Consider the following 25439-nt stretch of genomic DNA (forward strand, 5'->3'; position numbering starts at 1 on the left):
ACAATTAAAAAAAAAATCATGGTAAAAAAAAGCAGTACAACAACTGCTATTATAAAAAATCTATTTAAATAATACATGTTTTATTACAGTAATGAGAAACTTCACCTTAATGATAATTTTTGGGAGACAAAAATAATGTCGGAATGCAAAACAAATCTTAGTAACTCTAAAATGGGATTATTTTATAAAACAAAAATGTTATATTATATGCACATTATTGTAAAATTAAAAACACCTTACAAAAATAACCAAAATGCAAAAACAACAACAAAAAATTTTTTTTTAAATAAAATCCACTTTCAATAATATTGTAATATTTCTGAATTACTGTTTTATGTTGTTACAATTAAAAAAATTCAAATGGGAAATAAAAAGCAGTACAACAACTGCAATAATAAAAAAAATCTATTTAAATAATATTTTTTTCCCATTATAGTAATGAGAAAGTTCCCCTTAATGGGATTTCTAGAAGGGAAAAATGCTTTGAAGTTTAAAGAAAATGTCAAAATGCAAAAAAAAAAAAAAAAAAAAAAAAAAAAACTTAGCAACCCTAAAATAGGATTCATTTAGTAACTTTTTAGGGATGAAATATGCCCCAGACATTTTCTCATCAGGTTTTGCGAGCATTTACAGGTTTAGCAGTGGTAAAGGTTTTAAAAACCAACAAATACTTGCTCCTAGTCAAAGTGGCAGTGACTAGTCGACGAGGCTGAAGTCAAGCTTGTATACTTACACGAGCGTGTCCTGCACTTCACACCTCTCTACATTCAGAAAACAAAGGGAGAAAAACAATGTACACAGAATGAGAGAAGCGTGTTCTGTCTGAAGGCACAGATACCTCTACGGGTGAGAGCGTGTGGGGCAGGAGCGTAATACAAGGCCCAGCCGAAAGGGCGTGAATCAGTGCAAGAACAGGGACTTGGGAGGGAAATGAGTGGGAATCCTTAGCTTAAACACATCGCTCTTTCCCGCTGTGCTCCTCGTAACTCTGTTTCGGCCATCATTCGTATTAATGTCTTAAAAATGTAGCTTGCAAGACCAGTTCTGTCCGTGCTGCATCAAAGTCCGAGTGTTTCCTGTATGTACATAAAGGGTTATATAGTAATGTACAGCGGGGCCTGGTTACTGAAAGTGAGGTTTGCCGTGAACTCGGAAGCGATACAGGCAGGTGTATTCGGGATGACCCCAGTTCGACAGCACTCGCATTTCAATGATCTGAAAGGCCTTGTCGTTCTTCTCCTGGAGAAAAAGAAAAAATGAAATGTGGTCAGAAAAAAAAATGCATACACTACCAGTCAAAAGTTTTTGAACAGTAAGATTTTTAATGTTTTTAAAGTCGTCTCTTCTGCTCACCAAGTTTGAATTTATTTGATCCAAAGTACAGCAAAAACTGTAACATTTTGAAATATTTTTACTATTTAAAATAGCTATTTTCTATTTGAATACTTTTTAAAAAGTAATTTATTCTGGTGATCAAAGCTAAATTTTCAGCACCATTACTTCGGTCTTCAGTGTCACATGACCCTTTAGAAATCTTTCAAAAGCTTGGAGTCAGCATCATTTTTGGGGGGGAGAGAAATTATAGAAATAATACTTTTATTTAGCAAGGATGCTTTAAATTTATTAAAAGTGATGATTAAGACATTTATAATGTTACAGAAGATTTCTATTTTAGATAAATGCTGTTCTTCTGGACTTTCTATTAATCAAAGAAACCTGAAGAAATTCTACTAAGCTGTTTTTAACATAATAATAATAATACATTTTTTTGAGCAGCAAATCAGAATATTAGAATGATTTCCATTTACTTTAGATGTGACTGAAGTAATGATGCTAAAAATTTTAGCTTTGAAATAACAGGGTAAATTAGATTTTAAAATATATTCAAATAGAAAGCAGTTATTTTAAATAGTAAAATATTTAAAAATGTTACTGCTGTACTTTGAATCAAATAAATGTAAGCTTGGTGAGAAGAAGAGACTTCTTTAAAAAAAACATTAAAAACCTTACTGTTCAAAAAGTTTGTGTAAATAAAACTGTGCATGGAAGACTTCTTTGAAAAGTGTAGAATTTGGCCATAAATAAAAAATGCCTTTTGAAACATCATTGTTTTATGTTTTATTTGTTCCAGAAATTGTGTTGTCTGTTTTAATTTTTCTGAATTTCGTGTTGATTCAAATTAATTATCAAAAACAGTGGTAATAAAATGAATGCATGACATTAACAATTGAATAAAAAAAAAAGCAGCCATTCCTTTCATTTTCTGGCTAACAAAATGGTTTACTGTTTAAATGAAAACAACTGTGTAATATGTCTTTAAAAATAATGTTTTAATTATCCGTATTATTATTTTTTACTTTGAGAAGTTTATTCTACTACACAGTATTTCTTTCAGAATTTCTCCAAGTTAAACCAAACTTATTTTGACGGGTTGTCATGAAGAGCTTTGAGTTTCTATGTGCATCTGACTATAGTTTTCTCAAATGAAACAGTGAAATGGTGGATTCTCCTCAAACTGTATGTATGTTTTTTACCATAACTGGGAAGATCTGGAGTGATTCTCCATCTTCTTGATAGGTATAGTCTCCAAGCATTTTCCCTTCCTCCTGGTATTCATCATCCAATCCCTGTGGATACAGACAGCAAGACTTGTATATTGCACAACATGGGACTATACCCTGGCTATTAAGATTTGTAAGTCTTAAAATAATGTAAATGATGTCTCTTATTGAAATATGCAGTAGAAAACCCATTAAAGATTTACGTTGTTTAAAAAAATCCACATTTTCAGATATTTTGGACTGTGGGGGGCACCATTATTTCAATGATGTGAAATGGTCACACTCAGTGAGCTACTGGTGCTACCTGTAGCTATTTTTAAGTCGGAAAATAAAATACTGATACAATGACAACAGATACTAAAAGAGTTTACAGGTGTCTATGGATTAAGCGTAGACTTAAACCAAATGCCGTACCATTGATTTTCCCCACAAGGAGTCTAAACACCTCAGATATCGAGTGAAATCCACACTGAGAAACTCTTTCAGCGACTGCGGTGTCATGACAAGCGTCAACATGTTTACATCCTGCCAGGATGGCATCTAGCGTTTCTTGTCTCTGCTGTTTGTAAGCTCTGTCAGTAGCTGTGGTCTACTAAAAGCCTCAAAGCCATCAGGGCTAAAGTAGAAAGAACTTTGGGAAGTTTTATTTGTCCACAGGCATCTTCCCATTCTTTTCTCCTCTTCTTATTTCTAGGAAAAGCAGTGAAGACTTACATCGCTTCTCTTGTTGCCTTTGACTGAAAATTACAACCAAAAAGCTGCACAATGTGGCTTATTTTCCGACTCGTGTTGTGGTAAAAATAGCAATAGTTAGTGACAGTAGCTCACCAAGTGCAACCATTTCAAATCATCCAAATAATGAATCCCCCCATATTTAAAAAATATGTTGAATATATCGAAAACGATGTGAATTTTTAAATAACGTAAATCTTTAAATGGTTTTCTACTACACATTTCAGTAAGAGACATCATTTACATTATATTAGGCAATGCAATACTTAATACCCGGGGTTCTCTTTAACAAAAAAAAAAAAACTCACTGGGTTAAGCATAAACAGCTATAAATATATGCAAGTATGTTCATAAATCAGACACAAGTGTGTGTTCTTACATAGACAGAGAATCGCCGTGGTGCACTGCTGATGTTTCCAGAGGGAGAGAGGCTTTTGGGAATATGCTCCAGGCAAAAGGAAGAAGGGATCACTCTTAAAGAGAGCCTGATCACCAGATAACCTTGGGAGCCTTTAAATGCCCAGCAGTTTCCTGGGTACATGTCCGGCTACAAGGCAAACAGAAATTCACATCATTTAGCTTTTCTTTTTTTTTTTTTGATGTTGTTGAAAATCACCTATATGCTTTTAATTTTAAAGGGGTCATCGGATGCCCATTTTCCACAAGTTGATATGATTCTTTAGGGTCTTAATGAGAAGTCTATAACATACTTTGATTAAAATTTCTCAATGGTAGTGTAAAAAGCACTCTTTTTACCTTGTCAAAATCAGCCCTTTTTAGAGCGAGCTATTGTGTTGCATGTTTCTTTAAATGTTAATGAGCTCTGCTCGCCCCGCCCCTCTCTGTCGTGGGATGACAAGCCGTAATGTTTACTTTAGCCGCATATAGCCGCGTTTAGCTGCAAATCTTGCCAACAAGCACATTATTAAGAAAGGCCATTTGCAAAAATGCATAAAAACCTTTATACTCACTTCTGCTGTGAGTGAAGCTGCATCACGAATGATTCGCAAGAACATAGACGCATATGTAGATCGGGATCTGCGCTTTCCTTTTAAAACGAGGAGTATTGTTAATCCTCTGTATCTTCAGTGGCTCAGATGTCAGGAGTAAATGATGACTGCCATGTTCATTTTTAAATCCAACAACAGAACACCTCAATCACTCAATCTGAGACATTCTTGTCTTCCCCTGCACCTGAGTCTCACAATGGCGATCAGAGTCGGACTGTTTCAGCTCAGTGAGGGCGGGTCTAAGGTAAGGGGCTCATGTCAATCAACTATCGTGGGAGCGGTCTTTGTGTGACACCAAGCTGAGAATGACCTGATTTTAAAAAGGGGATATTACTTACCACTGGGTGGATTTTTATCATTGTAGGGTGGTTGTGTACACAAACTGCCAACACACATTAATGTTCAAACAACATGTAAAAGTGAGTTTTGCATCCGATGACCCCTTTCAGCTATAAGAGTGATACATTTATTCAAGATACACATTTAATCAGTTCATGAAATCATACCAATGAACCTGGCATTGCTAGCAGCATGCTTTGTTCTTATGTATTGATATGCGTGATGCTGCTTCAGGTTATTGATCACTTTAAGTACAGTACAAACTAGGGTTTAACCTGGATGACGACACGTGGCGATTGTGAGAAGTACCACAGCGGGATTCCAAACAGGCTCATCAGTGCTGTTTTTGTCTCGTACGTCTCAGAACAGCGCGTGCTGAGGATACTGCCACCTGCACACACATTAGTCTCATGTAAAAACCTCTTTAAAGGATGAGCTATGTTTATATGTATGTGTTTTGTAGATGTACTAACCTCCAGACTCCAGCGCATAGTCCACCTGTCCGGTGCGATCCTCAGAGTACAGCTTCAGCGCACGCTGGACGATCAGCTGGACTTGCTGAGAAATTGACGGGAAACATGGTTGTTATTAGAAAAGAGATTTTAATGAAACGGGTATATTAACAAATACATGTTAAGTTCATTTCAATTTGTTTGTACTTATCTCTTCACACTTGCATAAGATCATGTGATACATATCATACCATACATAACAGACTGCTTGTCTATTGTGACCCTGGACCACAAAACCAGTCATAAGGGTCTTTGTTTTTAAATTGAGATTCATCTGAAAGCTGAATAATCTTTCAATTGATGTATGGTGTGTTGGGATAGAACAATATTTGGCTGAGATACAACTATTTAAAAATCTGGAATCTGAGGGCCTTTAAAGTTGTCCAAAATAAGTTCTTAGCAATATATTACTAATCAAAAATTAAGTTTTTATATATTTACAGTAGGAAATTTACAAGATATGATCTTGAACATGATCTTTACTTAATATCCTAATGATTTTTGGTATAAAAGAAAAATGGATCATTTTGACCCATAGAGTGTACTTTTGGCTATTGCTACAAATATGCTACTTATGACTGGTTTTGTGGTACAGGGTCACAATTGATGTGTAATGAACTTGACACTTTAGTTAACATGTGATTTAAGCGAGTGCATTTATTTGATCAAAATACAGGAAAAACTGTAGATATTGTGAAATATTATTACAATTTAAAATATCTATTTTCTATTTTAATATACATTAAAATGTAGTTTATTTCGGTGATGAAAAGGTGAATTTTCAGCATCATTACTCCAGTCTTTAGTGTCACATGATCCTTCAGAAATCATTCTAATATGCTGAATTGCTGCTGAAGAAACATTTATTTTTACTACCAATTTTGAAAACAGGTTTAGTGCTTAACATTCTTGTGAAAATTAAAAAAAAAAAAAAATTCCAGATTGATAGAAACTTCAAAAGAGCATAAATTATTTGAATATAAATATTTTGTCTGTACTGTTATTTTTGATCAATTTAATGTATCCTTGCTGAAATCAGAGTGTTAATTTCTTTAAAAAACAAAAAGAAAAACCTTTAAACACTAGTAACAAAACAACAGTCTTTATACCTCCTCTGACATCCCAGCAGCCCCGGCGGTGTGCGCGACGGTCTGAGTGACTGTTTCAGCTGAGAACTGCTGCTGTTTGCTCTCCTGCAGCTGCAGGGACAAATTTCCCAGAATGCTGCGCTCCAGGGTCATGAGGGTCGCAGTGAGATCAGAGGAGCGTGTGTACTGAGATGCCAGCCACGGCAGCAGGGGCTCGGGAATCTCTGCTTCACCTTGGTCACGACCGTACAACAGCGCATACAACTGCTCTTTCACCTGTGCTGACACCTGGGGAAGAAATGAGAATTCATACACATATATAAAATGAATAAAGCAGGACAAATGTATTACGTGGTGTATAAACATTACATACGGTTTCATGTATGGTGTCGAGTCGGTCGCATTTCCCTTTACATCCCATCACCCCTTGCAGGTCTCCTCTGATGCGGCCCAGCTCTGCTTCCAACCTCTGAACCTCCAAGAGCAAAGCATCATGCTTCTCCTGAGAGACTCCAACACTGCGGCATGAAACACAAGAGCAAACTTGAATATTCAGACAGGATGTGCCTAAATCAACTACTTTAGTTGGTGATTTATTAGTGTATCTACCTGACAGAAGCCTGTACTGGAGTCTGCTCTGTTAGACGGATTTCCTTTGATTGAGAAGAGAATTGAGACAGATATAGATGAATTAGAATAATCAAAAAAAGTAAAAAATAATAATAATAATAAAAAAAAAAAAGGTTTTTGTTACAGAGCCAGCGCAGTTCAAAAGTTTGGGGTACTTTTGAGAAATGAATACTTCTATTTAGTAAGGATGCATTAAACTGATCAAAAGTTAGAGTAAAGACATTTATAATGTTACAAAATTTCAAATAAAGGCTGTTCTTTTGAAATTACTGTTCATCAAAATGTCATGAAAACACTGAATAATGTTTCCTGAGCAGGAAATCTGTTTATTAGAAGGATCTCTGAAGGATCATCTGACACTGAAGACTAGAGTAAATATTCAAATAGATATTGTAATATTTCACAATATTACAGTGTCTACTGTATTTTTGATCAATTAATTGCAGCCTTGTTGAGTATAAAAGACTTATTTCAATTTTATTTCAAAGAAAAAAAAAATATTATAAACCCCAAACCTTCAAATGGTAGTGCATGTCTTTTTATTATATAATTTTATGTTGCATTTTCTTAATGTTTTGTAAGAAAAAACAGTGTTAAATCAGTGTAGTGATGGACATTCAGAAGCCAGAGGATATAGGAGAACAATCACTAGATTGTATTGCAGTAATTCCAACAAGACATGAACAAAAGTGTAAGACTGTATGTTATACCTCCGTTCTAGAGTTCAGGCTCTTCAGTAGGAGTTCTAGCTCAGCTAGTCGAGCTTCAAGACTCGTCTGATGCTGCACACGCTGTTCCTCAGTCTGGAAGACACAGAGCAAAAACACTATAATTTAAAGGCCAGAAGAGAAGTTGTGAGGTATAATAATCCTGCTGGAGACAGATGAAGGCATAAAAGGGAAAGATATAAGGTAAAACGAACAAAACAGCCATCCAAACCAGACACTAACTTCTGGCAATAGCCAAAAATGCATTGTATGGGTCAAGATTTTTCTTTTGTCAAAAATCATTAGGATATTAATTAAAGATCATGTTCCATGAAAATATTTAGTAAATTTCGTACTGTAAATATATCCAAATTGAATTATTGATAAGTAATATGCATTGCTAAGAACTTCTCAAGATTTAGATTTTTTTTTTGCACCCTCAGATTGCAGTTTTTCAAATAGTTGTATCTCGGCCAAATATTGTCCTATCCTAACATCTGCTGTTCAAAAGTTTGGGTTCTGTAAGACTTGTAATGGTTTTAAAGAAGTCTCTTACGCTCATCAAAGCTGCATTTATTTGATCAAAAATACTGAAAAAACTATAATATTGCAAAATGTTATTATAATATAAAATAATGGTTTTTATACTTTAAAATACAATTTATTCCTGTGATGCAAACCTGAATTTTCATTATCAGCTGTTACTTCAGTCTTAAATGTCACATGATCTTTCAGAAATCATTTCAATATGCTGATTTATTATCAGTGTTGTAAACAATTGTGCTGCCAAATATTTTTGAAACCTGTGATTCATTTTTTTCAGGATTCTTTGAGGAACAACAAGTTAAAAAAAGAACAAAAGTATTAATTTCTTTCAAAAAAAGAAAGAATAAAAATCTCCTGTCCCTAAACTTTTGAACAGTAGTGTATATTGTTAGAAAACATTTCCATTTTAAATAAAAGCTGTTCTTTTTAGCCGTTTATTAAAGAATTCTGAAAAAAAGGATCACAGGCTCCAAAAAATATTAAGTAGCAATTGTTTCCAACACTGATAATAAATCAGCATATTAGAATGATTTTTGAAGGATCACGTGACACTAAAGACTGGAATAATGGATGCTGAAAATTCAACTTTAATTACAGATATAAATGAAATTTGAATGTGTATTAATATAGAAAAGCATTGTTTTACATTGTAATAATATTTCACAATATTAAAAAAAAAATTCTGTATTTTTGATCAAATGAACACTTTTGAACGGCAGTTGACATCAATGGAAAGCTTATTTATTCAGCGTTCAGATGATGGATAAATCTCAATTTCAAAACTGGTTTTGTGGTCCAGGGTAAAAAAATTAACTAATAAAAATGTTGCTTTAAAGGGAAAATTCATGGAAACATTTAAACAATGAAATAATGGAATGAATTAAACCTCTTAAACATTATATTAACAACTATTTAAAATCCTACTGGTTAATATACGCTAGAAGTTCTAATATTTTCCTATGACAGCTTATAAAAACATCTATTAATGGAAAAACAATTAATAAAATATAATGTCAAATATAACATATTAAAACACTGCCTAGTAGCATAGAAAAGTTCTCAAAAATATGCTTCCGGTAAATTTTACCTACATGCCAATTTTTTTTTTTTAAAGCTTCTTACACAACATTATAATAACTATATAAATTATTTGAGTTGAGTATTTGATAAAAAATCCACTAATTTTACCCAGGAGACAAAGCATACTGTAATAACATAAAATAAAATAAAAACTTTGCCTAGGAAAATCAAAAGCAAAATGTAAAATAAGCTTCCAGTAAATTTTTATTTTTCACAAAAAGTATTCTCATAGCTTCATAACAGTACGGTTGAACCACTGATGTCACATGAACTATTTTAACGATGTCCTCACAACATTTCTGGGCCTTTAACATGTCAGCTGTGCTGCTGTCTATGTCTATGCTGGGACAGAAAAAAAAAAAAATTGCGTCCTGAAAGATGAACAAAAGTCTTACGGGTTTGGAACAACATGAGGGTTAATTTTTGGGTGAACTCTCCTTTTATAGACACAGATGGGTAAAACATAAGATGAGAACTCATTCTGACCTCCACCCTGGTGACCGCTACTCTCTCCATCTCTTCCTTGAGTGCGGCGAACTTGGGCTCGAAAAGCTGAGTGACCCACAGACTGAGACTTTCTCTGTCGGTTTGTGTTTTTATCTGGGCCTGAAGGTCCTGAACCAAACCCATGGCCTCTCCATGTTGCTCCTTGGCTTTCAGCTCCCCCTTCTGGATGCTTTCCCACAGCGCGGCCACACGCTGCTCCAGCAGAGCCAAACGCTCGCTGTTAATGGAGTCGGATGCAGCCTGAAAGAATTCAGATTAAAAATGGACTTGAATTCATGTCAAGATGGTCAGATTTTACTCAAGATATGATTCTGTACAGATTGGTCCTGGTTCATTACCTGTGAGGCGACTGGGAGTGAGATGTGTTGTTCTTTTGTGAAAGAAGGTAATGCGGGTAATGCGGGTAAAGAGGGAAGAGAAGGGAGTGAAGGAAGTGATGCGAAAGAGGTGACTGCTGTTTTCCACTCTGTGAGGTTTACGGCTGGAAGGAAGGACAGAGCGATGGGTGGACCGAGGTACCATAATCCTGTAAACAGAGGGAAAGGGAAACTTTAAAAGACAGGATCTCTGATCAAAAGCTAGTTTATGGACTTTCTGCTAGGAAAAAAACACCCCAGAAAGGCACTTCTATTATTTTGAAGGCTACAGAGTCAAATTCAAATCATGGATTTGGAGAGGGAGAAAAAAAAAGAGAGAGAGAGAGAATGTGTGTGTTTGTGCAATCCGGAGTAAGTGTGAAAGTAATAAAGAGAATAAGCAAAACCATCTGGGTATAACTAACAGACGATTGCACAATTGTGGCCGTTCATCAGTGCCAGCGGTTTCGTGAAGGAATGTTTGGATCATTATAAAGGTTTCTGTGCCACTACTGTCACGAAAATGACTTGTAACAACAAAGCCTGTTTTTAATACAACTCGTCTCTGTATATTAGACTCAAATGGGATTATTGGAGTCTACTATTGGAAACTTAGAAGCCACAAAACCATTATATTTTATAAGTTATTTTAAGTATTTTTAACATGCATGCAGTCAAGCCGAAATTTATTCAGACACCTTTCTCACATTATCACAGTTTATTCCCTATAGTTTAGAAAATGGTAATAAAATATGTTAAACTGTGTCAGAACAAATACATCTTGATAATGTCAGATAACTTTGATAAAAAAAAGGTTTGTAACAAAACAGTGTCAAATCAAATTTTTGGTCTCAATTTTACTAGAATTTTTTGTTATATGTCACAGTTTACTTTATTTTGCTATCCTCACGTACATAAATTAACTATAGTGTTGTGCGCCCACTAGTAAAAAAATATTTTTTTAAAACATATCTTGTGTCTGAATAATTTTAGGTTTAATATATATTAATAACTTGATGTATAACAATAACTTGCAAACTTTACATGTATTAATACGAATCTAGTAACTTAGTTCTCTTTTCTGTTCAAACGTTTGTGGTGGGTAAGATCTTAAAAGGTTTTAAAAAGTTTTTGAAAGAAGTCTCTTATGCTCAACAAGGCTGTATTTGTTTGTAATAATATTTCAAAATATAACAGATTTTACTGTATTATCAATTCAAAATAACTGTTTTCTATTTGAATGCATTTTAAAATGTAATTTATTCCTGCGATGCAAAGCTGTATTCATCATTACTCCAGTCTTCAGTGTCACATGATCCTTCAGAAATCATTCTAATATGATCATTTCCTGCTCAAGAAACCTAATTATCAATGTTGAAAAACAGCTGTGCTGCTTAATGCCTTCGTAGAAACTCAGATATTTATTTTTCAGGATTTTCTGATGAAGTTATTGAAATGATAAATATCTTTTAAATCACTTAATCAATTTAATGCACCCTTGCTGAATAGAAGTATTAATTTCTTTAAAAGGAAAAAAACCTTATGACCTCAATATTTTGAATGGTAGTGTATATCTAATCTATCAGCTCATGCATCATCAGCTAAACAAGCAAATCCGGTTACTTTTGCTTGCTGTCAGCACAGGAATACCAGGAGGCGACTGGGTGTATCTATCCGTGAAGAACCGTTTTAATGAAGAAAATCCATCTACATGTGTACAAGTAATGCTTAAGCAAAAGGTCTTCCACCTCCAAAAGGACAGTTTAAACCTGACAGCTCCAAGAAGACTTTCTAAAACTACCAGTCAAAAGATTTTTAATGTTTTTTAAAGAAGTCTCTTCTTCTCACCAAGCCTGAAATATTTTTGCTATTTAAAATAACGGTATCTATTTGACTATATTTTAAAATGTAATTTATTTCTGTGATTTCAAAGCTAAATTTTTAGCATTATTACTCCAGTCTTCAGTGATCCTTCAGAAATCATTCTAATATTCAGATTTGCTGTTAAAAAAAACTTTTATTATTTATATCATGTTAAAAACAGCTGAGTAGAATTTTTTTTCCAGGTTTCTTTGATGAATAGAAAGTTCAGAACAGCATTTATCTGAAATAGAAATCTTTTGTAACATCGTAAATGTCTTTATTATCACTTTTGATCAATTTAAAGCATGCTTGCTAAAAAAGTAATCATTTCTATATATTTTTTTATTATTATACAGACTCCAAGCTTATAAATAGTGCAGTGTATAATGTTACAAAAGCTTTTTATTTCAGATAAATGCTGATCCTTGGATCTTTCCATTCATCAAAAAGTCCTGAGAAAAAAAAAAAAAACTACTCAACTGTGTTAAATATTGACAACAACAACAACAACAACAACAATAATAATAATAATAATAATAAATGTTTCTTGAGCAGCATATCAGAATGATTTCTAAAGGATCATGTGAAACTGAAGACTAAAGTAATGATGGTGAAAATTTTGCTTTGATCACAGGAATAAATTACATTTTAAAATATGTGACCTTGGACCACAAAACCAGTCTTAAGTCACTGGGGTATATTTGTAGCAATAGCCAAAAATACATTGCATGGTTCAAAATTTTTGATTTTTCTTTTATGCCAAAAATCATTGGGAAATTAAGTAAAGATCATGTTCCATGAAGATTTTTTGTAAAATTCCTACTGTAAACCTATCAAAATGTAATTTTTGATTAGTAATATGCATTGCTAAGAACTTAATTTGGACAACTTTAAAGGTGATTTTCTCAGTATTTTGATTTTTTTGCACCCTCAGATTCCAGATATTCAAATAGATGTGTCTCGGCCAAATATTGTCCTATCCTAACAAACCATACATCAAAAGAAAGCTTATTTATTGAGCTTTCATATGATGTATACATCTCAGTTTTGTAAAATTTAACCTTATGACTGGTTTTGTGGTCCAGGGTCACATATATTCAAATAGAAAACTGTTATTTTGAAGAGTGAAAAAATAGACTTCTTAAAAAAAAAAAAAAAAAAAAAAAAAACTTACTGTTAAAAAACTTGACTGGTAGTGTAAGGATGCATTAAATTGATTTAAAGTGACAGTAAAGACATTTAGAAACTTAAACAATCTTAAAATTCTAAAAGATTTGAAATTTAAATAAATGCTGTTCTATGCAAAGAATCTTGAAAAAAATGCTTTAAAGTTTCCACAAAAATATTCAGCAGCAAATGTTTTTGACATTGATAATAAGTTACAGTTATTTAAACTGTAATAATCAGGGTTCGTACAGATACGGTAAAATAAAATTCCAGGACTTGCATAGAAAAAAAAAGAAAAAAAAGAAGAAAAATATTACTGTTCAAAAACTTTTGACTGGTAGTGTAAGTGCATGGGCTTATGTAAATATCTGTAAAAGTTTTTTTTGTTCATTTATACAGCATCTCACAGTTGCTTAAATTAAACTGACTGTATTATTCCTTTAACCTACTATTAATAGTCCTTCATTCACATTATTACAAATCAGTCCAATTAAAATCTCACCAAACAGCAGTAGTAAGGGTAGCAGAAACAGAAGAAGCTTCAGTAGTTTGGGCAGACACCTGACAGACAGAGAAAATGCTCTCAAAAACAACACTTATCATATACACAAAAGTGACAATATTTGCATTCTGACCAAAATTGCATTACAGTGCATTAAAAAGGCAGAAACACAATATTTATATATTTAAATGAAGGATTAAACACTTTAAACTCTTATACCTGGTGAGAAGAAATACGTTGATCAGAGACATGAGCGCTACCAGCTGATACCATCCTGTTCCCAGCCACCAGAAGGCGCCAGTCGCTGCTTTCCCTGTTCAAAGCACATGTGTAAGAGCAGAAGTTGTATGGAGCGAAAGTTGCTGCACGTGACACACTGACAGGTTTAAATGATTTAGGGAAGAGAACTATTAGTCAAAGAATCAGAAACAGAGACGGATGGAGTCGAACCACCAGAGCTGAAGAGCTAAGAAAGGAAGTGCTGGTTAAAGTGATTTCAGTCTTCAGACAGAAGTGATGCAGTTTCACTGTGCTCGAAAAATAAGTCAAATAAGACTAAAAAGCCAAAAACACACTGATATGAGGGAAAGGAAAAAGTAAGAGACAAAGACAAGCATGCTGGAATCTGAATTCATATCGACCTGGAGAACACACTGCCAACCACAGAACGGACTTCAGTTTCCGAGTCACAAACGCACCGGCTGAGCCGAAACCTCGGCAAACCCGCAGAAGCCCGTAACCTGAGTGTGTACCGTCAAAACAGCCAAGACAGAACAAAAATCAGACAACATCCAGTGATTTTAACATCTTAAATGCAAGTCTCTCGGCTAACAAACAGAATACATTAATCATGAAAAAAGATGACACATAACAGCTTCTCTACTGGAATGAGAGACTGAAGTCGATGTCTACTGGGAAAAGATCTGAAGTTGTATAACCTGTGTAAGAAACAAGAGCCCACAAGGCTGCGTATACATGGCGGGTGTAGGAATAGCGTTTATGCTCCGTGTGCATTTCCATGTGTTGTTTTCCTTTACAGTCATCACCTGTAAATCAGCAGTGATGACAACATCAATATCACAGTACATGAATGGAAATAATGAAGTCTACAACATACATTTATAAAATGATACATTCATAACGATACACTACTGTTCAAAGATTTGATGTCATTTTTTAAAAAACATTAATACTTTTATTCAGCCAGGACGCATTCAATTGATTTAAAGTGACAGTAAAGACATTTAGAATCTTGGAAGAGAGTCTAATTTCAAATAAATGCTGTTCTTTTGAAAGTTCTATAAAAAGAATCTTGAGAAAATGCTTTAGAGTTTCCACAAAATATTTGGTAGCAACTGTTTTCAACATTAAAGGAGAAGTTCACTTCAAGAACAAACATTTAGAGATCATTTACTTACCCCCTCGTCATCCAAGCTGTTCATGTCTTTCTTTCTTCAGCCGTAAAGAAATTATGTTTTTTGAGGAAAACATTTCAGGATTTCTCTCCATATAGTGGATTTCAATGGTGCCCATGAGTTTGAACCTCCAAAATGCAGTTTCAAAGCAGCTTCAAAAGGATCTAAATGATCCTAGCCAATGAAGAGGGGCTTTATCTCGCAAAACGAGTTATTTTCTAAACAAATTAAAAATGTATATTCTTTTTTTAACCTCAAATTTTCATCTTGTCTAGTTCTGCGTGTTAGGGTACGTCGAAAAATTCCCATCTTATTTTCTCCTCCAACTTCAAAAATCATTTACAAAATCAATCATTTACAAAGTGAGCGTGCAAAGAAGATCAAATGCCCTTTTAAAAAAAAAAGGAAAAACAGCAATGTAGGGCAATTTTGAAGTTGAAGAAGAAAATGAGACAGGAGTTTTTCAACGTATTTTAACTGCCATGAACCAGAATACACAGAGTATATGCAGAGCAAGACAAGGTGAGCATTTGAGGTTAAAAAGTATATCAATTCAGAATCAGAATTGTAACTTACTTTCTTTTTCTTTTTCTTTTTTTAGAAAAGAATCAATCGTTTCGCTAGATAAGACCGTTCTTCCTTGGCTGGGATTGTTTGGAGCCCTTTGAAACTGCATTTAAACTGCATTTTGGAAGTTCAAACTTACAGGCACCAATGAAGTCCACTATATTGGGAGAAATGCTAAAATGTTTTCTTCAAAAAACATTATTTCTTTACGACTTTAAGAAAGACATGAACATCTTGGATGACAAGGGGGGTGAGTAAATTATCTGTAAATGTTTGTTCCTTTAATAAGAACAGTTATTTTAAATTGTAATATTTCACAATATTACTAGTTTTCTGTATTTGATCAAATACAGTAAATCCAGCCTTGGTGAACGTTCAAGAGACCTCTTTCAAAAACATCTTATTGATTCCAAAATTTTGAACAGCAGAGTACGCAATCTATAAAACAATACATTCAAAATGGCTGAAAACTACTGAAAATATAACACACATCATGTAAATTTAAAAGACTAAGATGCAAGGACAGGAAGGCTACATAAAACCAGGATGTAGATACATCAATTGTGTCAGACTCTTGATTTCCCATGTGTTGTTCAGTTTGACATCAATGTTGAGTGGATAATTTGTCATCCTTAAACTTAGTTGTCACTCATAATTGGGTCAATCACATGCTCTGTTGACCATCAGGCTTAGGTTCTGCCCTTGAACTAGCCATACAAAAATATAAATCTGGAGCTCAGCGGTCACAAACATGGAAATCAACTCTAATTCAAGCGGATGGCTTAACCCTTTCTAAACCTCTGGGAATGACGGATTATAAACTAATGAGTGCAAAGAAGACCACTTTAAAAGTGACAAAACACAGATACACTGACAAAAAGTGAGTTGTTAACTTTGTTGACTAATATTTAGGGATGTAACAATGTCAAAATCTCACAATACGATAATATCTCGATATAAAATCCATTATGTAATATTTATTGCGATATTTAAAAAAAAAAGACAAAAGACTTGAATTAAGATTTTGTACATTAAGTTAAATTATTCTACCTTATGCACTTTAAGAGTGCAAAATTAAGAGCTGCAAACCATGTTCTTAACTAAGAAAACTCAAGTCAGAAAAAAGTCAGTAAATTGACTTGTACCTGAACTTTAAAGAGGACTCAACCCTTTTTTTTTGTCTCAGTCTAAATTACATTCACACTGGTATTTTAGGAAGCCAAACAAATCATATTAATATAACAACAACAATTGTATATTACTGTTATTCCTATGACAGTAATAGCCATATATTGTAAAACAACTACACTTAAAGGTAAATGAAAATGAATATTTCATAGATATAATAGTTTTGCTTTACACTACAGTAGGGACATTACAATACTTATTTTGCTAATTTCTACACTTAAAAGAGATATTTTGAATTTGGAATGCAGTAACGTTTCCCATTTAAACCACTAGCTGTCAGCAATTCATCCCGCACTTTTAAGCTTTTATTTTGAAGGAAATGGCAGTAGAGCTTTTATTTTGATGGAAAATAGTGAAATGCTGTAATCAGCCACCGTGAAAATAAAGCATAACTGGTGGACACTGCATTCCCAAATGTAAACTAAACTTACAGCACATACAATAAATGAGTTTACTGCATTCACTGTAAATGGAGTCGTTCTAAGGTGCGGAAAACATCGGATCACAAGCTGATTGCTTGAACGGAGTACATGCTTTGCTTTGAAATCCACAGCAAAAGCAGACTTGATGAAGGGATATTATGCTTTCGGCTTGAGTTCGTTTGCCAAAGCAAAATGGCCCAAAACAACTTTAAAGACCTTTCATGTTAGAATAAGAAATTTAAAAATATTTAAAAAACACTTTGCCCAGAAGACCTATGGTTTCATATCGTCCTGTGACCACGATGATGTAGAGACAAAACCGAAAATTTACAATACCGTTACATCCCTACTATTGAATGCAATCTTGACTTCTGTTGATGGTGTTTCACTACTAAAACATGTTTACCCTGCACACAAAAGTCCATGTCATATGTTTAATAGTTTTCTAGCAGTAGTCTTTGAGGCTTTTGTTGCTGTGGTTGCTTTTGCATTGAAATAATGTTTACATATCTTGTGTTTACTTACAGAGTGAGCCGTTGAGATTGAGATGGCTGTCTGTGGTCACCAGATCTCGCACATTCACACTGCCACAGTAGCTGTCAGTGTGAGCTGAAACACACAGAAAATCAACACTTGTTTACCTAAAATCCCAGCATGCTATTTCACTTTTTTTCCAAAAAAGTGCCCACTGGGCATGAATTTGCATGTATTTCAACAAAATGACACACATGCAGCTGTTAATATTTTCAGATGGAAACTGAGAGATTTTTCCTTCAACATATAAGTTGCCTTTCTTATTGGTGTACTTTAAATATTCATGGTAAGCCAAAAATAAAAACAACAATATGAGGGTTAAAGGAATAAGGCACTCAAAAATGAACATTTGAAATGAAAAGCATTTACTCATCCTTAGACCATCCAAGATGTAGATGAGTTTTTTCTTAGTCAGAAGAGATTTAGAGAAATTCATCACTTTATTACATCACTTGCACATTAATGGATCATCTGCAGTGAATGGGTGCCGTCAGAATGAGTTCAAACAGCTGATAAAGACCTCACAATAATCCACTAATCCATCATTAAGACGTTTTAACTTTAAACTGTAATTTTAAACCATTTAAACCATAATAACATAATAAACAGTGCTGGATCTGTGCATATTTATCTCCTGATTCAGATCTCATTTATGGAGAAAGCAATATTATGGATAGAGGATTTGTATTTTAGCAGAAAGAAATGGTTTGAAGGTTAAAGCATCTTTTCTCTTTACAAGATGTTAACTGATGAACTGGAGTGGTGTGGATTATTGTGATGTTTGTTTTTAGCTGTTTGGACTCGCATTCTGACGGCACCCATTCACTGCAAAGGATCAATTGTGCAAGTGATATAATGCTACATTTCTGCAAATCTGTTCTGATCAAGCAGCAAAGTTTTTCTTTTTTTGGTAGACTACTCCTTTAATATAGTGTTTTGAAATATGGAGAGGTGATGTTTGCATATTGACTTGATAATATCCTCACCTGTCTTGTCAACACTGTTCAGAGAAGTGGTTATAGTGGCGTCTGCAGCTTTCTGATACGCTGAAGACACAGATGTCGAGTACGGTAAGGAATACGCCATTTCATCCTCCTTTTCGTCTGCGTGGAACGAGCAGTTCTTACAAATGTAGCCGTTAGCCAGATGAGTGTGCGCCTCTGTTTTACTGACATCTCCATTCTCCAAAATAGAGCTGTGAGCGGTTCTTCTTCTCCGTGCTAAAAACAAGATTAAATACCAAATAGATGAATAAAATAAGTCAATGTGAATCACAAGAAGACTGATGATTACATGACCTGATCTACAGATCCGAGCAAGAACGAGAGTTGCTTACTCTGTTAAATTAAACGTAATCTTGATTTTCCTACAGAGACAGTTGTTTATCAGTCCCTCCAGGATTTCACGATTTTTTTTTGTGATTTTTGCGATGAAAATTATAAATTTTGTGGTGGCAAGTCCTAGAAATTTGCGAAAAATTTTGCGATTTATTTAATTATTTAATTTATTTATTAATAATTAGGATATCACATTTACCATATTAGGTATTATGTTAGAGGCTCAATTATCATGCATAACACAAATAAAATTTGTTTATTCTGATACATTTGAACTTTTAAAATAACCTATGGGCAATATTCTTATGTGACCTTTGTAAACATTAACAGCAGGTGTAGAAATGTATACTGTACATAGCCTACTTCATTTCAGTCACGTCTCAGGTACTCTTTACATTTTGGTAGCCCAAAAATTAATTGAACTAGCCCAAATAAAAAAGCTTTTTAATTTTTTTTTTTTTTAAATATAGAAATTCAAACAGGAGTCTAAATGTCAATCAAATATGTTTTCAATACACAAATATAAACAAATATCAAGGAAGGAATTTTATTTCACTCTTTAGTGTATCTGCAGAATTTTTAAATATCAATTTAAAGCAATGTATGATCCTTTTTAAGAGCTGCACAAGTAAAATGAACAGAATGGGTGGGGTTGGACAATGTAAGGTAGAATTTTAGGTCATAAAATGACATGATTTATAATTCAGATACAGATTCACACAAAAACAATATCTTATACAATGGCATTTCAGCCTTTATACCATTAAAAGGGATAAATCAAGTATATAATTTATCATATTTATTTAAAACATAAATATTACTGTCTTAATTGTTTAGATTTTTTAGAAGGCACATTAAAAACCCTATGTGTTTGCTGCATAAAAACAAACAGCTGAAAAATGTATTGGAAAAAATTCTAAAAAATTAAAATTAAAAATTCTGTCACAAGGGGGCGCTTTAGGAGCGCTGAAATATTATCGTTTCCCTAGTAACGGCTGTATACAAATCAGCTTTAACGCTGTTTTATCAGCATGAAATGAAAATGCCAACGACACGTTTCTGAGGACAGTCGGTTCTACTCAGATACATTCATTTAAAGACATCAGTGCTGCGTTTTGACTTTAAAATGTGCAGGGCTCATATTTATTCAATGACATCATTGCCTTTAGAAGTTTTATCCAGCCCTATCATGATCCGTCTTTCCGTCCCTAACTGACTTTTAAAATTATAATTAAGACTTTTCTTATACTATTTAACAAATTCAAAACTTTTATGGCGTTCCATTTGCAACAACAGAAGCCCTCTACTTTACGATAGCGGGTCGGCAGGCCAGTGAAACATTTTGGTAGCTCGACTGAAAAACACAATAGCCCCCGGGACATCGATCTTGCGAGCCCTGCAGACAGACAGCTCACAGACATCACGTGAGCAGCGTCTTTATCAACATGATATATATATTTTAAAATCTTTTTATTATTGAAATATTTGAATAACCATTTTTTGCGATTATTTTGCGGTTAAATGACAAATTATGCAGGATCGCAAAAAAATGCGACATTTTGTTGATTTTGCATTAAATTCAGCGATCGCAGAATCGCGAAAAACTGGAGGGACTGGTTTATGCATAGTTTCATAGTACAAACAGTCAGGATTAAATAAGCAATAGCTACAGTGTAACATTTGCCTAAAATGACACCAATTGCATTTGACAATTTGCAAGTTTTCATGAAAGATTACAAATACAAACTTTTAAAATAATAAGCACTGCTTATAGGAGTAATTCACACAAAAATGCAGTCAACCTCAGGATGTTCAAGTTTGTTTCCTTATCAGAACAGATTCGAAGAAAGCTTTTATGAGACATTTTGCTGTTGACGGCACCCACTCACTGCAGAGGATCCATTGGTGAGCAAGTGATGTAATGCTAAATTTCTCCAAATCTATTCTCCAAAAGAAACAAACTCAGCTACATCCTGGATGGCCTGAGGGTGAGTACATTTTCAGCAAGTTTTCACGTTTGGGTGAACACAAAATAAAAATTGGATGTTTATCTGCTTACCCCCTGGGCATCCAAGATGACTTTGTTTGTTTAACTCAAACAGTTGCAGTCTGTCAGTCATATAATGGCAGTCAATGGGATCCATGGCTTTGAGAGTAAAAAACATACACAGACACAACCAAATTAAACCCTGCGGCTTGTGACGATACGTTGAGGTCTTAAGACACAAAAATGATAGGTCTATGCAAGAAACTGAACAGTATTTATATAATCTTTTTCCCGTGTTGACGCGCCATGCACCGGCTGTTGTAAACGCGCTCAGGACAGTTGCACATTGCTGTGGATCAGAAGTAAAACATTATATGAATACCATTCAGTTTCTTGCACAGATTGATCGTTTTGTGTCTTAAGACCTCAATGTATCATCACAAGCCGCAGGGTTTAATTTGGTTTTGTCTGTGTATGTTTTTTTGACTCTCAAAGCCATGAATCCTATTGACTGCCATTATATGACTGACAGACTGCAATGGTTTGAGTTAAAAATCTTATTTTGTGTTCTACTGAAGAAACAAAGTCACCTACATCTTGTATGCTCTGGGAGTAAGCAGATAAACATCAAATTTTCATTTTTGGGTGAACTATCCCTTTAAGAAAATTAAACAGGGTTAGTTTTGACATCAAGTTGACTTTATGCACTCATTAACGGCCACTGACCAGAGTATGTGTGTGTTGTGGAGCTCTGTCTGAGCGTGGACTGATCCAGCAGGCTAGAGATCAGAGATGCATCACTGGCTGTACTGGTGAAACTCAGGTCTGACAGGGTCTGCTCTTTCTGGGGAGTCTGAATCATGCTCTGAGACATGCTCTGAGACTCGCTCTGAGACTCGTATATGGTTGAGCCCTGCTGCTGCCTCCCTCTCCGCACAGACCTGTGGAAAACAGTGGGTCAATTACATTTGAAAGTGAGTATACACTTGTAGTAAACCCTACAGACAGTCATGCATCACTGCTACTGCTACCCAAAAGTGCTGAAACACCACTTTCTCATGAACCTGCGTACTACAGTTAGAAGAAGCTAGAGATAATGGTTTATAAGGTTTTAAATATGGATATGTTTCTTATACAAACTCTTCGATTCACTTCAGGAGGCCTTTATTAACCATTCAGATCCATGTGGAGTACTTTTTATGATGGATGCATACACTTAATCGGACTTCAAAATCTCAAAACACCCATTCACTGCCATTATAAAGCTTGAAAGAACAGGACATGTTTTAATATAATTTAGATTGTACTCATCTGAAAAAAAGAAAGTCATATACACCTAGGATGGCTTGAGGTTAATAGGTGAATAATTTTTATTATTGGGTGTACTATTCCTTTAATAGCAGTTTATTTGAAATAGTGCCATTTTTCCAAACGTGGAATATGAACATGTAAGGAATATTTTCCTCTAATAGTGTGAGAGCACAGAGAGTTTTGAAATCTCAGTTAAGAACTTATATAAATTATGCTAGGTTTCAAAATGAATTTCAAGATCGCATGATCATAAAGAGTTAATTTTAGTTAATGGAAGGAATTCAGTTAATCTATATATACACACTACTTTTGAAAAGTTTAAGGTCTGTAAGATTTTTTAAAATGTTTTTTTTAAAGAAGTCTCTTGTGCTCTCCAAGGGCTGCCTTTATTTGCTCAAAAATACAGTAAAAATAGAAATAGTGAAATAATATCAATGTAATCTGTTTTCTATTTTAATACATTTTGTAACAAGTATGTAACAAGCTGTAAATTATTCCTGTCACATGATCCTACAGAAACCATCCTAATATGCTGATTTGCTTGAGAAACATTCCTATTATGAATCCTAAATAATAGTAATTTCTTTTTTTAAATGCTGTCCACACTGCTTAATTAATATTATTTCCTGAAAGACAAAATACTACTTGCAAAAATACTAATACTAACACACTACCAAAGATTTTTTTTAAAGTCTCTTTTGCTCACCAAGCCTGCATTTATTTGATATAAAGTACAAAAACAGTGACATATTTTTACTATTTAAAATAACTGCTTTCTATTTGAATATATTTTGAAATATTATTTCAAAATTTATTCCTGATTTCAAAGCTTAATTGTCACATGATCCTTAAGAAATCATTCTAATATGCTGCTCAAAAACCTTTATTATGATGTTAAAAACAACTGAGTTCAGAGTTTCAGATTTCCTTGATAAATAGAAAGTTTAGAAGAACAGCATTTATCAGAAATAGAAATCTTGTAACATTATAAATGTCTTTTGATCAATCTAAAGCATCCTTGCTAAATAAAAGTAATCATTTCTAGAATTTCTTAAAATTTATAAAACGGTTAGTTCCATTCCTCAATTCTGATTGGTCAGCAGCTGTGTCGTATTCATGATACGGCACTGCTATGACCGCTTCACTCAACGGTTTTGTGTATCATTGAACCCCCTTAGCAACCACCCTTAGCAACGTAAACACAGCTGCAGCAGTTAGGGACTACTTTTTACAGCGGAAGGCAGTTAATGATTTTACTTTATGAAAATGTACAACCTAATATATATATTAATTAATATATATTTTTGATATTAATATTTTTATTGTGTGGAAACCGTTTTATAAAAGCAATAAGGTACTTGAGGCCGTGCTGTATCGTGAATAAATCACGGCTGAAGGGGTTGCAGGCACTCCGCTTCGCGTCGTGCCTAACAACGCCCTTCAGCCGTGATTTATTCACGATACAGCACAGCCTCTCGTACCTTATTGCTTAAATATATAATATTAACAGTAAGCTGTTGAATGGTATAGTGTATAATGTTTTGAATACTGATAATAATAATGTTTCTTGAACAGGAAATCAGCATATTAGAATGACTTCTGAAGGATCACTGACACTGAAGACTGAATTAATGATGCTGAAAACTTAGCTTTGATTACAGGAATAAATTACATTTTAAAATATATTAAAAAAAGAAAGCAGTTATTTGAAATAGTAAAAATATTTCACATTTTGAATCAAATAAATGCAGGCTTAATGAACAGAAGAGACGAGAGTTTTAAAACATTAAAAATCTTACTTTTCAAAACCTTTTGACTAGTAATGCATACTTGTATGTTTAAACTTAATTTTGTGACAGCTGAACGGTCATAAATAAGTACAAGCAGGTTAAGTTGAGCAAACTTGCTGTAAGTCATGTAAAATATGTGCCGTTAGGCTGATCGCATAAATATATCGTTTTGGGGAATTTCTGTAAGGCTGGAAAGATTGGTATTTTCACTATGTCAGTCATTTTTCTTCATTCATTTTCCTCAAGCAAGAACATGTTAGTCATTACAGGACAACCTCTATTGCTGACTGTCACTACTTGTGCATTTCTAAAAATCTATATCTGCAGAACTGCATAATTCAATTAATAATACATTAAGATGACACATAGTTTTAAGATTTAAAAGTTTAATTTTTCAATTATGATGACAAAAAGATGCCACTAGTCTTACGTACAAGAGCTGGCACGAGTTACACGATAAGAAGTAACATTGCACACTTGGTTTGTTATCTTACACCGACAGAAAGATGAAGATCTGACCTGCTGACGCTGCTGCTGCTGCCGCTGCCGCTGGCGGTGCTAATGCTGGTCTGCTTGTAGGAGCCGACATTGTGATTGCCTGTGAGCTCAGTGAAGCTGTTGTCACCATACAAACCACTGCTGGTCTGTAGTCTCAAACTACGCCGAGACATTCTGGGCGAGTCGTACACGGGATTGATTTGGTGCTCCTTCTCAAACTCAAGGGCTGCTGTTGAGTAACTTGAGCTGCAGGGGGGAAAAAGATGTAAATTCAAGCAGCACAAACTAGTCTCATGGTACAACCTGTGAACTACAGTTGGTCATATTTACAAGTTTTATCTTCAAACACCTGCAGTCAATAGTAAAACATGAACCCGGTGTGAATTCATTACAAACGAGCTCATTTGCATGGACAAAACACTGGACGAAGAATTCAAATTTAGAATTTGAATGACCAGGGAACATTCCAAAAAAGAAGGAACGTTACGAACATTTCAAAGCAATGAATATACTTTAAAAGTCTCTGAGGCTATAATTACAGCTGACAAATATGAGTAATGCACCTGCCCAAAATCGCCCAGCCCTTAAAACTGGGCGTGGAAGTAAGGGAGGTCACAAAAGAGGCCTAAGGCAACTGTTGAAAGACATAGTACTTCTTTAAAGACATAGAAGAAACTGTCCAGAAGATGACAGCTGTACACAAAACTGTCTGCCTCAATAAATCTGACCAGCTGCAAGAAGAAAGTGTTTGTTTCATATTTTGGCTAGAGATGAAGATAAAGCTCAAAAT

At 34.2% G+C, this 25439-nt stretch overlaps 1 protein-coding gene across 1 annotated transcript; it reads right to left on the reverse strand.

The window, feature by feature from the left end:
* Positions 1 to 39: 39 nt before the first annotated feature.
* Positions 40 to 24884, reverse strand: sun1b (Sad1 and UNC84 domain containing 1b). Its single transcript, XM_073849096.1, has 19 exons — positions 24671 to 24884; positions 21777 to 21991; positions 18713 to 18946; positions 17718 to 17801; positions 14539 to 14646; positions 14242 to 14340; positions 13820 to 13913; positions 13601 to 13659; positions 10051 to 10238; positions 9692 to 9952; positions 7583 to 7675; positions 6852 to 6895; positions 6616 to 6760; positions 6264 to 6530; positions 5116 to 5200; positions 4918 to 5033; positions 3673 to 3840; positions 2535 to 2627; positions 40 to 1239 (listed from the first exon to the last, which is right to left on the reverse strand). The coding sequence occupies exons 1-19, from the start codon at positions 24820 to 24822 to the stop codon at positions 1123 to 1125; spliced, it is 2622 nt and encodes an 873-aa protein (XP_073705197.1). The 5' UTR covers positions 24823 to 24884; the 3' UTR covers positions 40 to 1122.
* Positions 24885 to 25439: the final 555 nt, after the last annotated feature.

The sequence above is a fragment of the Garra rufa genome, chromosome 1, assembly GCF_049309525.1.
Source record: "Garra rufa chromosome 1, GarRuf1.0, whole genome shotgun sequence".
NCBI classification, from domain to species: Eukaryota; Metazoa; Chordata; class Actinopteri; order Cypriniformes; family Cyprinidae; genus Garra; species Garra rufa.